Source organism: Juglans regia, chromosome 6 (assembly GCF_001411555.2).
Source record: "Juglans regia cultivar Chandler chromosome 6, Walnut 2.0, whole genome shotgun sequence".
In the NCBI taxonomy this organism is placed as follows: Eukaryota; Viridiplantae; Streptophyta; class Magnoliopsida; order Fagales; family Juglandaceae; genus Juglans; species Juglans regia.
The window spans coordinates 1,251,032-1,267,810 of record NC_049906.1 but is presented as its reverse complement, the minus strand read 5'-3'; the positions used below and the strand labels follow the sequence as shown (position 1 = coordinate 1,267,810).

At 36.4% G+C, this 16,779-nt stretch overlaps 1 protein-coding gene across 1 annotated transcript; it reads right to left on the bottom strand.

Moving 5' to 3' along the window:
* Window positions 1–9,359: 9,359 nt before the first annotated feature.
* LOC109002896 (laccase-15-like) lies at window positions 9,360–14,144 on the bottom strand. Its single transcript, XM_018980818.2, has 7 exons — window positions 13,953–14,144; window positions 13,573–13,724; window positions 12,107–12,351; window positions 11,422–11,547; window positions 10,680–11,277; window positions 10,167–10,525; window positions 9,360–9,841 (listed from the first exon to the last, which is right to left on the bottom strand). The coding sequence occupies exons 1-7, from the start codon at window positions 14,058–14,060 to the stop codon at window positions 9,645–9,647; spliced, it is 1,785 nt and encodes a 594-aa protein (XP_018836363.1). The 5' UTR covers window positions 14,061–14,144; the 3' UTR covers window positions 9,360–9,644.
* Window positions 14,145–16,779: the final 2,635 nt, after the last annotated feature.

The window sequence follows — 16,779 nt, the reverse complement described above, 5'->3', positions numbered from 1 at the left end:
TTGGAGGAAGAAATGCGAGACAAGTACCCACGACTTTTCGATGGGAGTTTTGTCAAGTTATAGCAAATTCCGAGGACGGAATTTTTATAAGGGGGGAGGATGTAAGACCCAGCATTGCCAGACCCCTTTGAACTGGTGCGTTACTTTGAGCCTAAAATGTTTTGGCAGTATATTTTATTTTATTTATTTTACTTTCTTTTAGTTGATTAGAGACTTGAAGCTTTAGATGAAAGCAATACATTAATCTCGTTCAGAGCCTAGCCGTGAGATCGCGCGGGTCCAGACTTCATCGCACGGCGTCCAGCTAGTTCTATTTCATGCACGTCCATCCTTTCCTTTTTAATTAGGTTTGTTCTACTTTCTACTTATAGTCATGTATAAGTTTATGTCTTCTCAACCCTAGTTCATGTGCCGCAGCCCTCATTTCACGCCTCAGCACATTAGAACCGTGGCCATTGCACCCGTCCCTACCCTTAAGGCTCCAAACCGCAAGCTTCATTCTGCAGCCCAGCTACCTGCACAGCCATGCCAAGGCGTTTTTCTCTGCCGAACGCTGTCCACGCACACGGAACGACAACCACACAGAGTCCACCTCTCAAGCCGGGCGCCACCACCCTCTCCGTGTAAACCTTACCTCGGTTGCACCACCGAAAGGCAGAGCACCAGCCCAGCCATTGAATCGCCACCTTCCCCCGGACCTAGCCCACGCAGAAGCTCAGCCTGTAGCCACCTCCCAAAGCCTCCATATCCTCCATTGCTAGCCCCGAAAATCCTCTGTTTTAGTTGTCTAAAACAGAGCAGCGTCAAGCCGCTGCAGTCGCACTCCTTCGTGAGCTCCTCCGCGCCGTGCCCCACAGATACTGCCGGCGAGGACTCCCCATCACACTGGTCCACCGCACGCTGCCTCAGTTTTCCCTCGGTAAGCTGGTGCACTTCCGGTTGAGGTCCTTCCCTTTCGGTCTCTCCCCCGTTCTCTCACTGTCCCACTCTCTCTCTCGGTTTCAGGTCTCTCTCCCTCTCTTCCTGTGCGACGCCGTCGAGGATATCACCACCGTCTCAACCCTGTTTCCGTCGCACCCCCACCGTGCCACTGTCTCAGCTTTTCGTGAGTGAGCTTCTGCCGTTACTCCCATTTGAGCCTCTGCATGTTCATGTTTTTACTTAGTTACTGTCTTAGTTGTTGTTGTTCTTACTTAAAAAGGAAACTGGAAGTGTCTGACTCTCGGGTGACTTGTAGTGTTTTACCCTTTTCACCTTTTTGTTTAGAACATAAATGGTTTTTGTTTATATATTCTTGCAAATCAGAACATGGGCCGCACGTGTTTCTCATAGAAAATTTTGCATGAGTTTATCTTGTTAAGTTAGTATTTTTAAGAGAAATATTTTATTTTTGAATGGTTATTAAGTAGATACTGATAAATATTTTTGGGATGGTCAATAAGCACAAAATATTATTTTGAATCCTTTTAAAAAAAAAAAGAAAGAAAGAAAGAAAGAATATATATATATATATATTTTCGTTATTATTTAAACAAAAGTAAGAGTTTCTACTTATAATGGTTTTATCATAGTTATGTATTTAGTATTAGAAATTATAGTAAGATCTCATTCGTAAATAAGTTAGAATTAAATGTTTAGTCGAAGTCGGATATTGATGAGTTTAGAAAGTGATGTTGAGAATAATGAGAATTGTGAAATTGAGGAATTAAAAATGGACTATTTTATAAGTTGTAGGCTTGAATATCAAAATACGAGATTGATTGGAGACTTATGGAAATTTACGTGATTATCTTACAGGTGACGATTAATTTTGGTTCGGCGTTATTGAGGAAATTTTGAAAAGTTGAAAAGTCCAGGTAAGCGGGGTTCCTATGCTAGATTGGCATAAAAAGAAATGAACTGAGGTTGGTTTGTAAAAATGTGCATGTTGTTTTAAAAAGAAAAAGTGAAAAACAACCTCAGTATATGTTTTGCATTCCCTCATGAGATACATATGAAAGAGAAAAGAAATGTTTTTGACATGAAATGTGTAGACATGAGCAATATTTGACATGTTTCTGAAATATACAAAAGAGCGAATATGATATCATTGACATTTTTATGCATGTGATATGAAATGATATGGATCTGTTTTTGATCAAATAGAAATGATATGAATATGTTTCGCACGTGTTTTGATATGATATGGATATGATAAAACTTTGGCATACTTATCTGTTCTGAATATGGTTCTGATATGATGATACTGTTCACGTGATATGGTTGGTACCACCATGATATGATATGAGTGCACCCACTTTGGAAACAAAGTGGTCTTTTTACGTGTTCTTTCCTGTGTGCACACTCGGGGCTCCGAGATTGAAAAAGGGGAAGTTCACCACATGATACTGCCTGGTTTGGCCACCGGGGATAGCACAACCCTACCACGGGGGTTAAACATGGTATATGATATGATATGATAAGATGAATATGTTCAGTTATGTTATGCCAAAGTGTTTTTGAATATGAAATGGATCCTCAAATATGAAACGTTGACTTGAGTATGAAATGTTTGAAAAGTCGCTCTGATTTTCTGATAACATGTTTTCTGAGATCTGCATATAAAAATAAAACGTTTTGTTTCTGCATATTGAACTTTCTGAAAAGGCTCATGTTTACATGCTAGTATATGTTCTCTGCTTACTGAGTTGTTGATAACTCACCCCCCTTATCTTCATATATTTTCAGATGATATCGATTTCCCAGCTGGGGGTCGGGAATAGAATTGAAGCTGGCTAAATATGGATGGAAGGATGGGGTACTTTAGAGTACCATTGTTAGTAGATGGATTTAACTTGAGTATTTGAAGTACTTTATGTTGCTTGGACCTATTGAGACCTAAAGATGTATTGTTATATTTTTGAGGTTATTGGGAGATTGTGGACCCCTTTTGGTTTATGTTTTGTAATGATAACTTATGGAGTTTTATTATGGTTATTTGGAAAAATATGAGTTGTGTGCTAATCATGAAGTCCTTGGAGTTTTAAGTGCTTGGAGAGACAGGTTTGTTAGTGACAGGTAGTAATTCTCCGGCCCTTCCGGGTGCGGGGTGTTACACTACTCCATTTGGAGAAAATTACAATATTGACAACATGTGTATTATAAGAACAATGAGTCAAAATGGTTATCAAGTCATTTTTATATAAACCATCACACAAAACACCACAACCAACCACAACAAAATCATAATGTATCGTAACCTTTTTGTTTGATTGTTACAATGGATTTGTTTGTCATAAAGATTGTTTATTCTTGGCAAAAAGTGCATATTTCCATGATTGATTTTTTGTGTGTGTTTTCGTGATCGTTTATGCTAGTGTTGGTAGTAGTGGATTTTTTGCCCCTGGAGTAAATCGTCGTTTGATGTTCCCATTTTGAGGTTGAGGTTGGAATTTCTTTGCAGTAACACTCTTAATTGGTCAGGAAGTCCGTGCACTCCCTAAATCCACATTAGGTGGTTGGCGAGCCTGTTGACTCATTCCTAAAGGAAACCTGTGCGAGGCAGCGATGGAGCCCAGTGGCTCGTTCTCGAAGGTAACGCGCTAGCAACAATTGTGACACGAGTGTAAACGCTCAGTGTTTGATGGAGAATATGTTGTGCTTGTATTGCTGTCCAGGTGAGAGAGGTCATGCAGTCCAGAGCGTTGCCCGCCTGTTAGTTGCATCGGAATCTTCATTGGTGTTTTAGGGTTATGTAGTCTTATGACATCCGCCCCATTTTTTATGGGCATCGTGAGTCTTTTGACTCTACATTGGTGTTTAAGGATCACGTGGTCTTCTGACCTCTGTGCACTTTTTGTGGGCACCGCTAGTCTTTTAACTCATAGTTGGTGTTTAAGGGTCGTGTGGTCTTCTAACCTTAGCGACCATTTTTCATGGGCACCGCGAGTCTTTAGACTCGTCATTGATGTTTAAGGATCAAGCGGTCTTATAAGCTTTGTGCCCTTTTTCATGGGCACCGCAAGTCTTTGGACTCGTCATTGGTGTTAGGGGTGATGCACGATGGTACCATTGTGGTGGGAGGCTGAGTTCGACTGCCAAATAGGTTAATGTAATACAGATTATAAGTTTGAGATGTAAACCTAAGTCATTCCACTAGACTGTGGTGAAAGCTGGTGACACACGGGTGATGCCCGCAGGCAGCCATGCTTTGGCATTCATGAAGGCCCGGGATGCCCGTGATATCGAGCGATCTATTCTGATGCAAACAAATTAAGAAACCTGCGCGACACTTGGAAGCGACTTTGTAGCCGATGTTCCGCACCTCGCGGGTGATTTCCAGTGAAGTATATTCCCAGGGTGTGTAGCCACATGGATTCTTGTGGAACCCGTGGAGTTTCGATGGGCAAAATCTTTAAAAGCCGAACTTGTTAGTAAAAATAAAATTAAAATAGAGGGTTTGAAATAAACAAACCCGAGTATTTTAGTTGCTGCTTTCAATTATTCCTTAATTGAGGTTGTTTGATGCTGAGTGATTTTTTGCGTAATGGAAGCTATTCAACCCTGAGTATTATTTCCTTTTTTGTTTTTTTGTTTTTTTTTTTTTTCCTGGCTTGTGTGAATCGTCACTCCCACTTGATTATAACTGGCGATCAGAGTTTACCTGCATAGATGGCCCACCACAATCACATGGAGAAGGTTTCACGCTATGGCAACCAAGGAGCTTCGTGGCGTGGAACCTTGGTTGCCATGGCGTGAAACCTTCTCCATGAAACTGCATGCTCATTGCCTGTTGGAGGTGCTACATTCTAGTTGTCCGCCATAAGGGTGGCTAGCGCGGTGGGAGTGTCGCCGACTGCCAAACGTTGTGCTTCTTTAGGTGAGGCTGTTGTAGCCACTGTGCTGGGAATGTGCAACTTTTTGGCTTTGTTCCTCGCCACTGTGGGAGCTCGCCAGGATGAAAATGATCGAAGTCAGTCTCTGTGGTTTCTGATGGCGGTAAAGCGGAAGATGGTTTACCCGCCAGCTTCCAATTCTTGTGGGGTGTTTGTTGCTTGCCACAAGAGCCAAATGGAGCGTCGACGAGCTGGGAGGTGCTATCCTGGCCAAGGATTTTGTTGCTGGAGCCAAGCCATGTCGGACCATCCGTCAAGGTGGTCGTTTTTGGGCCACACCATGCACGTCGGTGGTTGGGGGCAACGTTACTTCGTAGAACCGCGTACGACGACATAAACCATTAGGAAGGACATTTAGGGTCGAGGTCGACTCGCCGATGATAGAAAATGCTGGTGGGTTAGTAGGTGGTGGGTGGTGGCCTCGCTGGCTCATAGAGGTTTGGCTATGCAACGTGCAAGTCTACGTGCTTCCTCTACATGCACTGTGCACGGTGTACACAGTGCGCCACTGTGGTGTCGAGTCTGCTGTGGAAGTCATCCGTCCTCGTGGTCGTACTTGGGCAATGCAATGCACAGAGGCGATTGGCCTTGCAAATGAAATATATGGGTGCACATCAATGTGCACCCATAAATAAAATATTAAAATTGAAGAAATCTTATCTGTTAATTTGGAGACAATCTCACACGCCGAGGAATAATCATCCTTCCAATTCTGGTGTAGAAGATTAGTCGATTCCACGGACAGTACCAACTGTTAATGCCTTAATTTACACAATAAACCAGAAAAGAGGAAAGAATCATCATCGGCTCTGATGATGATTCGAGTTTCGATATGGTAGTCTTAACGTTCATCCATAAAATAATAATAAATAACCAAATAAAGATAAATAAAGAGAGACATAGAGATTTACATGGCTCGGCATAATGCCTATGTCTACGGGTTGTTTGGGGGCAAAATCCATTATGATTGGTGATTTTATAATCTTTCATAGCCTCACATATTGCTTAATAAAATGGACAAATTTAAGATTTCAGGAGGTTAAAGACGATGCCTCTCTTGAGAGAGATCTAATGTAGTCACTATGTATGGTAAGTTTGTACGTAGAGAGCTTGTAAAGAATCTCTGGAGAGTCTCCTCCTTATATAAAGGTCTATTTTCTTGGAGTGATTGAGTCTAATTTGCCTTATGAAATATTTTCATTTCAGAAGTCGGCTATTTCCTTTTAGGAGTCTGAGTGTCTTTCTCTATATCTTCTTAGTTATATCTTTTAACTTGATTTTCGACTTTATTGAGACTAAATTATATGATGTTGATTTGTTCCCTGCAAATAAAAACCAAAAGCACACTTTGTAGCTTTTTAGAATGTGGCAGCCTTTGCATTTCTTTAAAATAATATATAAGTGTGGAAGGCTTCTAGCTTTGTAGAATTAAAAGAAGGCTAATAGGAGCATTTGATTAATATATAATATAAGGTAATGATACCATTACCACTCGCTACTACTTATTTACTACCGTGGCTTTATTTTATTTTTTCTTTTGCTCTGTCTTTTGCCTGTCTCCTCTGCCTTTTGTCATAAGCTTTCTACTCAACTGTCAGAGATTAAAATCTCTTGGCTTCAGGAACACGTTTCTTAGAGCACTCTCATTGGATTAGCTAAAATTAAAATATATTTTTTATGAATGTAAGATGAATTTAGCATTTAGCTATTACATTCACATAAATTTCTACATTGAAATAGCCATTTTTTCATTATATAATAATAAAATAATATAAAATGAATTTAATTTTGACTATTCATATCAAATCTTCATATTGGATTATCTATTTATTCATTATATAGTAATGAGTAATTAATAATTTTGAAAATTTTTTAATTTTTTTAATTATGAAATTATTTTATTTTATCATATTTTACTATTCATAATATTATATATTAATTAGTAATTGTATTCTAATTATATTTTTTCAATTGTCATTTAAAATGGAGAGAGAAATAATTGATATTAAAAGGAGAGAAAAAAAGAATATAAAATAGATTTGATGAATGAATAGTTCCTTTTAAATTTGAAAATTATTTTAGATATTACTGTAGCTATATTTGGAATATAGCTATTTCAATGTGAGCTATTTTATGACTTAATAGCTAAATTCTCATTGGATTTAACTTTTAGCTAATCCAATGAGAATGTTCTTAGTCACTCCACCCCCTCCGAGATTCAAATCTCTCTGTTTTCCCTTTGAAATTTAAAACCACAACCTTAGACAACATTTTCGCATTTATTCTCCTTCCATCGCAAACCAGGTCGAGCCTCCTCTCCCAGCATGGGAACAACGACACCATTGAAGGTGATATCTCCCATACCCATTTCCGAAGTTCTCTCCCACACTAACTCTCTCTCTCAAAATCACTTCGTACTCTTCAACTAGGGGCATCAAACTTTTAGATCTGGTGGAGGACTCTGATGATTCGAAGGTAGATTTGGAGTTAGGCTTCGAGTTGGTATCAAGCTTTGATTTCAAACATTAATCAGCTTGTAAGCTTTTCTTTGTTCATTTACTTATGGGCGCCATTAATTTTGTTTTTTGGATCACGATTTGCTAATAGTGATAACAATCTTGCTTCTGGTTCTCCTTGCTTACAGGATTTTGAAATCTGTATGCTTTTGTTGGGTGGTTCCAGAGGCCTCGAAACCATTGGCACGTTAATTTCCCTTCTAATTATCTTCTTACTTAAGTCATATCATGATGTGTTTCTATTTATTTTCTTTTTAAAGGAGCGAGAGGATTGGGTCTTAATTTTATCGGCTGTAACCATGGTAGATGATGTCTGATTTCTATTAATTATAAGGAAGAAAATGAATTTAATTAATGGCAGCCCATGTTTGAATGTGAAAAATGTTTGGAAGAGCCAAAGGTCTGTGGCTTAATTGGCATAATCTCCAACCTCCAAAATGGAGGTTTGGAGTTCGAAATTCCCCTCTCCCAACTCAAAAAAAAAAAAAAAAAAGGAAATTTTTAATTATTTTTATGGAGAATTGACTGAAGATATATAATGTTTTTATATGGGGTAGTTGTGAATCCTAATTAAAATGTATTCGTATTAAGTTTGTGAGAATTGTTTTAGTAGAGAATTAACTTTTTTTTAATTCTTTTTATCAGGAAACGTTAATTTAAAGTTATATTAAAAAAACTTAAAACAATTATTGGGCCACCCTTGACCCTGATCGCGTGGGTGTGGCCACCAATTACATCAATTAAAAATATTTATGATGTTTTTTGTATAACAATTGGGCGAGTAAAATGGTGTATGTTTGGGCATAAAAATATCCTAATTACGACACAATCATTATTAATATATACACTATTTTTCATGAGACTTATTATATATATATAGTACTACAGCTTATAAAATAATTAAAACATTAATATTTTATTTCATTATTATAGAACCTATTCCTGTAATATATTAGGTAGATAAACCTGTATTAATTGGGCGATCAATAAGAAAAAACTTCTTTATAATCTTTTGGAATTAACTTGTTGATCAGATTTCCAACTAAAATTCTTGACTCGAGGCCGCTGGGGTTCCTGGCCGTCCAAAATAACTACTGATTCCTTGACAGTATACATTCGAACGCTTCTTCATTAACATTCAAATTAATGTCCGAATGTTATACTCGTTATGTTGCAATATTGGTCCGTTAACGTTCAAACCGAATTTCAAACGTATATTGCTATTAACGTTCGGATGTATAAATGTTCGAACGTAAATATGATACGTTCAAACTATAATCAACGAACGTCAACTTTTGTCATTCGAATGCCAATTGGTCGGGTTAATGTTCGAACGTTAGTTTACGTGACAGATCTCAACCGTCACAAAAATGAGAACGTTCAAACGTTACACCTCCAACCGTCACAAAAAATATTTTTTGCGACAGTTGAATAGTAAATTGTCACTAATTATTTTCTGTGACACATATTAGGTGACAGTTTCAAACCATCACCAAATGCCTTTAGTGACATTTTGGTTATTTTTTGTGACAGTTTCTTCTGTCACAAAAGACAAATTGTGTTGTAGTATAGATACTCTGAGAGTCTTGTGGTGATGAGCTCGCCTTTGGAGCAGTAGCTATGGCTCAAACTGGACATTCCAAAGTAGGGAGAGGCTCTTATGGTCACGTTCAGCGAGAATTGCTATGCTGATCGTCTCTACCTCTCCTTTTTGCGAAGAAAAAAAAATCACGAAATTCATATAACTTTCTAACCAAAACCTTTCATTTATAACCGTCCCTTTCACCTATAACTTTTATTTTTCAAATGACTTCATTTAAGAGCTGTGGTCCACATCTTCTTTGATTATAAGCTCATAAAAGAAGTTTGAATCAGATTCTAACCGGAAATTCATATCAAAATAAGGATGACAAGGCTTAGAGATAGCGAGAAAAAATTAACTAACTAACGTAGTTTGACAAATTCCGAACAACAGAAGGAAATCCAACTAATTCATTATTACTTAGCATTATGGAGTATATATAATTTATATTTAAGGGCTTGGAGCTGCAGAACTTAGCTCTAATAAGTAAGCTAGCTTTATTCATGCCTAGCTTCCAACATGCAATAAAAGATCGAGGAGAGTCGATCAAGAGCTCACTGCATGAGTTAAACTGATGCAATACATTAATATATATGATAAGAACTAACGAAGCTAGCTAGCTAGACTACGGCATATATGCTAATTTGAAGCAAACCAGATCAATCTAGCTAGCTAGCCAGATTGATTTGCTTTATCGTCCAAACTACCCTTATTTTTTAGCCAAGATTTGAATGGAACATCACAAGATGGCATGTAGGCAGGGGGTTGAAGGATGCTTGTTTCAACAGAGCCACCATTTTTAACTATAAAGACTGTGTTCATACCCCAACTCAAATGTCGATCATAGTGACAATGCCAAAACCACACACCTGCCAAAAATCGTCCGATGTTAATTAGCATCTTTGATATAATATATATATATATATATATATGTGTATATATATATATACCGACCACATTTTTATTGTTCAGTTCTATCGATCATGCATGTTCCTGATTGTTACATACTAGAACATACGTGAACCATGTTAATTTATAATTTTGTGCTCCGATAAATTATATTTGCTGTCCTATCTCTCTCTCTCTCTCTCTCTCTCTCTTGTGGATAAACAAGTGAATATAACTACAAAACAAAAACTGTGACTGTGCAGATAAACCGTACAAAGGGACAGCAAAGGGGAGAAGAATATTTACCTGGATTTTTTGCCACGAATCGGAGGGCAACCCACCCACTCTTGGGAACTGCAAAGGTGGTCACCTCGGGAGGATCTACCAAGTTAAACTCGTCTGGGTCAGTTTCATTGTTGAAATTACTAACACCTGTTCCAACAACATAGAAGCTATGGCCGTGCAAATGCATCGGATGATTCATCGAGCCTTTTAACAGGTTAGTCCCTTGAAAAACTATCTCTACTGATTCATTATAATCCAACACCTTCACCTTGGTCCCTAGAACTGTTAGTGCCATGTTATCTGCAAATTCATCGGCGGTAAAGTTGAAAAATGAAGGCGGGAAGTCCGGGAAGTCTGTGGTATACACCCTACTAATATTCCTGCGTAAAAGTAAGGATTGAACCTAGTCATATATAGGATCTTAGATTATAGAAAGAACAAGGGAAAGACCTTCAACATATATGCATACCATCTTCAATATTCCAAGAATAAAGCGTAGGAAAATTAGAAAAAGAGAAGGAAAGTGGGAAGTACCTGTAGTAGGCTTGTAATACATCAATTCTTGGGTTGACCCAACTTATGTTATTCAAGCTTGTAGCTACGATTTCATCATCCATCCCTCCCGAACAGGTTGTGCAGGTTATCGTATTCATCGAAGCTGTAATAAACATTCTTGTGGTTATGTTCATGGGGACGTTTACCGGATAGTCTTGGCTTGCTAAGCTCCTTATACTTTTGGTGAATTTCAAGGCGGCGTAGAAGTCCAAGTACATAGGGAGTGTACTTGGAAAGGAAGGAGAAGATGGAGCAGTATAATTGCCACTGTATTGGAGAATTGCAGTTGCATTAACGTGGTCAAATCCAGTAACGGTGCTGTCCTCGCTTGAGAATTGTCGAGAAGCCATGTAATAGTAGCCAAGAGATTGGTTTGCTGTGAGTAAAATGTCCATTGTTTGTCCTGGGCTTATCATGATATAACTCGTTGCAATCGGTTTGGTGTAATGTCCATCCATCCCAACAAGTGTGAAATTGTGTTGAGAAACTGCGAAGAAGAGATCTGCATTCGTGAGAGCATTAACTACTCGAAGAAGATAGGTTTTGCCATAATCAACCGTCCAACGATATGTCGTGTCTGCAAAATCAATAAGATCGATCGTGGTTGAATATTCTGAGTCCAGTATGTCAATAATTTGGAAGATGAAATTGCTATGACTTTATTTAGAAAAACACAACATATGCGAATTAAGAATGAGAAGCTAATTAAAAGAAGTATTACCTCTGGAGCAAGCACAAAAATCTCCTGGCTCCCCGTTTATGGTATCAGCATTAGTATGTGGCGGGTCACTACCTTCTTCCATGGCCTCTTCCACCAACTCCCTCAAATTTCCTTTGTACCAGGCCGCTGCATGTTCAAAAGCCTAATTGGATTAGATATATATGTATATATGTTTTTGTACAATTATACATACATCACTATATAAAAAAAAAAATTACTTATTTATGGTTAGATATTTTCTATAAAAATAATTATTTTCTATTAAAATAAATCTATTTTTATCGCGATCGAATAGTCATTATTTTCACAAATAATCCAATATTTTTTGTAATGCATGCAGATATATATATCATTTTTGTTATTCAAAAGCCTCATGAGTAAGCTATTCCATATTTTTGTCATGATCATCATCCTAATAATTATTTTCATTCATTACCAATTACCAATCATTTGATGCGACAGTACGAGGGATAGTGAATAGAACTTATTTATATATATATATATATATATATATATATATATAAGACTCTTATAAGCTAGACATGATTTAAATAATTAAATAGTAGCACTAACTCTATACTTTTTCCAATTTGCAGCACACACATGATGTATGATAATTAGTTCTAGCATGTTATTTACCTCATGGTAATTATAGAGAGATCTGCGTACGTGCATATATACATACCGAGCACAATGATTTCTTCATCGTCTGGCTTGGGAAATGGGTAGGTGGATCCAATAGGAGGCTGGACAACTATGGCACCATGAACACTTGCTCGTGTCCAGTCGCTATGCGCATGCCACCAGAGCGTTCCCTCTTCCTCAGAAAATATAACCTTATATGTGAAGTTTGTTCCGGGTTGAATCGGACATTGTGTAATGTATTCTGGACCATCCGACCATGGATTTCTCGGCTGTTTCACACCATGCCTACAGTACTAGTTGTAAGTTGTAACGCTACCAAAAAATGTAACGTCTTTAAATATCAATCCAAAACAAGCAAGCAAAAGTCAATCCTTAGGGCGCCCTTAAATACATTAACTAACGCAGGCGCGTTTAGAGATAGGTAATAAAATATTTGATATTACTTGTTTTCAGCGAACTTAGGCCTGAATATTAAGATGATATTAGATTTGATGAGAAATTTATAAATAATAGTAAAATATTTTATAAATAGTAATTAATGAAAATGTTTATAAATAGTATTGAAATAATTTGAATTAAAACGTTTGATGAGATTATAAAAAATAGATAGAAAAGTAATTAGAATAAAAATATGATAAACTTAAAATGTTATTATAATATAATTAATTACTGCTGTGAAGTACTACTGCTGTTGGTTGGATGAACGGTCCTTCTAAATATAATTAATATGAGTTGCCTCTTGGTGGAATTACTTAATTAATTAATGCATGTACGTACCGATGATCATAGATAGCGCAACTTGAAAAACTTGTTCATGAACTACTTGGGCCTTGGACTCTTGTTGCCTCGTTGAGGTGGAAACTTTGGTGGCCAAGAATTACATCCCGAATCACGTATATATATATATATATACTAAGCGCACTACAAGAAAAATGGTCTTTTGTGGCCATTTAATTGCGGCAAAAAGGTTATTTGTGACCAAAACAGACTCATTTTGACTGTAAATAATTATTTCGCTGGAATTAAATGGCTACAAATAAGCAGTTTTCTTGTAGTGGCGGCTTGAGTTTGTTTCCTCAATTTGACTATTTATATATTTTATTTTTTTATTTAATAGTTAAAGAAATGACTATTAATGTATTAATTTTTTTTAAATATTTAAAGATATTTAAAAAATATTAAAAATAAAAATTAAAAAATAAATGTGCAATTTGCGCGCACTAAGAAGCATCCCAGTGATCAAACATGGGCCGCATAGTATCACTATCCTTTATAAAATAGTCCCAATTAATTATCTAGTTGTGAGGACGAAATCCGTTACCCCACGAATAGATCATGTCATGTGGTGATTCAATTCGTGGCAGCCATGCTAGTAGAAGATCTACGTATGGGGTGACCACATGAAGCAGCAAATTGAGTCGTGGGACTAGGCCTAGGCCTCATGGGGGGCGGGGGCGGGGGCGGTGTTGATATGAGATATCGAGGAAGAGACAGATCAGAGATTACCAGTGAAGAGTGACGCCATAATATCCTTGGTTGTGGACGTTAACAAAGACAGTATCCCCTTTGTGAACACGGATTACTGGCCCTGGAAAACTGTCATTTACAACCAGCATGCTCTTTGTGCTACACAGCCTCGTGAAGTTCTTCTCCCTAAGCTACAAATAGAAGAAAAAAGAGCATGTGATTCATATGATAGTGATTTGAGCATATTAAGCTAGTGCTCTCAGATAATGCTAACAACTAAACTTCTGCTTCAAATATCCATGATTAATTGAGCTTTCAAGAGGGCGGGGAGGCCCACGCACTATGCATCAGACATGATAGGTAAAGCGACATGCAATTAGCTAGTGGCCATGGATATTACAGTGGTGGGAAGTGCTTACAACGAAGTCGTAGTAATGCGCATCGCCTTGAACCATGCAGAAAAACTGCCCAGCAAGAAGCGTAATGCCCAGAATCTCTAACATCATCATGTAGTACTTGAAATTCATTTACTCCACCTGACGATCGATCTTCTCCCGGCCTAATTAGCACGGTTTAGTTTTCTTAACTACTAGTCTTATATATAATTTCTTGCAGCTTGCTCTTAATACTTTTCTATATATATATAGAACGAGCAACTAAAAATATGATAACCCACCAACCATTCATAAATATAAACCAGCAATAAAGCAAATTCGGAGGTTGGGGCACGTGATTTGATCGTTTTACAGATGATGAATATATATAGAAATGGACATGATTATAGATACTGGCAGGGGGAAATAGTGTTAATTTCCCTTCTAATTATCTTATTATCTAAGTCATATCATGATGCGTTTCTATTTATTTTCCTTTTTCCTTTTATTTTCTTTTTAAAGGAGCGGGAGGATTGGGTCTGAATTTTATCGGTCGTATCCAGTAGATGATATTTAAAGTTATATATATTAAAAAAACTTATTACGACACAATCATTATTAATATATACACTATTTTTCATGAGACTTATTATATATAGTAGTACAGCTTATAAAATAATTAAAACATTAATATTTTATTTCATTATTATAGAACCTATTTCTGTAATATATTAGGTACGTAGATAAACCTAGCTGTATTAATTGGACGAGTAAAAAAAACTTGATAATCTTTTATTTTTTTCATAATTAAAACATATCCCTTGATCTATCGGTTTCGAGGGTACCTGAACAGGAATCACAAACAGTACTACTTTCCTTTGGAATTAACTTGTTGATCACATTTCCAACTGAAATTCTTGACTCTTCTGCAAGTCTCCCACGAATCCTGATCAGAGACCAGACCTGACATTCCTCGTTTTACGTGGGTCTAGTTGGAATGTTGGCTCGCTAGCGAGCAATTAATCACGTCACATGGCCGGCATACAAATTAATCAACTCTAGGCTGCCCTCTCTAAGATTCTTTTGCACGCCTAAAAATAAATTATATATAAAAAAAAGCTAGGATGACCGGATCTTTTTAAAGAGATAACAATAGATTTGTTATTTATTTAATATTTGAAATTTTTATTATTTATTTTTAAATATGTTTATAATATCATTAATAACTAAGAAAAAATTATAAAAAAAAAATAATATACAACTTCATTAATAGTTATTTTCTTAATTATTAAATAAAAATTAAAAATTAAAAAAATAATAAAGAGTGATAGAAGAATAATAAGCCTATCATTACGATCCTTTTGAGAGATCTTATGGAGCTATTTAAAAACGACAATCGTGCGTGCAGATGCTTCAGCATTTAGAATTCTAAATCGTTCCAAACGGCAATATTTCGACTTTGAAGATCTATTGTACATGATATTCATGAAGACACAGTACTTATATATATATATATATATATATATATATATATATATATAGATGAGCTTTGAATTGGATCTCACATATAATATTTAATTGGAGACGGTAAATGGACTTGAAATCTTACACTGCATGCAAACATGTTGGGAAAGTTTTATATATGCACATATTTATGCAATAATCAATGCAATTCCAAAATGTTTTTGGGAGCAAACTGCAAATTATTATTAAGCCCATGATGTTTATTTATTCATGTCTTTGTTGCATGCTTCATGATGTCTTCATGGCATGCATGTTGATATCTCTGTTGTATATATAATAGAGAGTACTAACAGCCAGCTTATTATAATTCCGTGGGATTAATATTGTTATTGTTAGTTTAGTGATGAATAGTTGAATTAGTTAGTTTGTAGGTAACAAGTTTGGGCTATGAATGTAGTATATATAACTACATGTGGTTTGAGGCCACTGATCAGTGTCTAGTACTTTTGAAGGTCTTAATTAAATAGTTTAGCTAGGTTTTTAAGTTACAATGTAGTACTCTAGGGGAAGGGTGCCCATGCCATATTATTCAGCCAATATTCCATTATACGTGACAAAATTCGAATCCCACATTTCTAATTGAAATAAGTTTTTATATAATTTTTACCTTTTCAAGGGAATGCTCGAGCCACATCAGAGCCTCTAGTCCAAATGACTATAGTTAATGCACGGTAAAATTGATCAAATCCTATCGGAATCGTTATAAATAGTAATAACTTCTTATTTTTAAATAAATAATAATATAAAATCTCGTACACCACATATTTGTTGTACTAGTACTGTTGTCAATTCCAATAAATTATTGTGTTTAGAGTACTATTTAGTCACGCAATATTTTACTTGATAGTTGATGTTCCTAAATCATTGGGAATTGAATATTTCAAATATTTCTTTTTAGTTTCCTTAAAAAAATATTTTGGATTTCGTATTTGAGATATTAATTTTGTAAACAATGGATCGAAAAATGTTACCTTTTACTTATAACTCTTATCTGTTTGGAATTTGGGTTATTACATCTCCATCGAAATGATCAAAACCTTCAAGCAAATTTGATGATGAATGTAGTTTGGGGAATTATAATAAGGAAACTACAGCTATTGATCAAGATCTTGTGCCAGCCATGCCTCTAGACATGTCCCCGTGATTCATGCACCAGCAATATGCATTGTCTTCTTTCCATATATAGCTTGGTCTTCTTTCCTTGTATAGTGTATTATGTTACAGCTGTATATACTTGTAATCCTATATAAATACATGAGTATACCACTCTGCATCTAATTGAGAGAGTTTACCGGGCTAAGTTCTAATTATTCCGACCCCTTTATTCGTGAATTATTATTTAGGCCTT

What these genes read in the sequence shown, in the direction of transcription:
- LOC109002896 (XM_018980818.2), bottom strand. Translation starts at nt 14,060, where the DNA reads ATGAATTTCAAGTACTACATGATGATGTTAGAGATTCTGGGCATTACG. An exon ending in CGCATTACTACGACTTCGTT is followed by an intron (nt 13,725 to 13,952) that starts GTAAGCACTTCC and finishes TTCTATTTGTAG; the next exon opens with CTTAGGGAGAAGAACTTCAC. An exon ending in TTTTTGTGCTTGCTCCAGAG is followed by an intron (nt 11,278 to 11,421) that starts GTAATACTTCTT and finishes TTGATTTTGCAG; the next exon opens with ACACGACATATCGTTGGACG.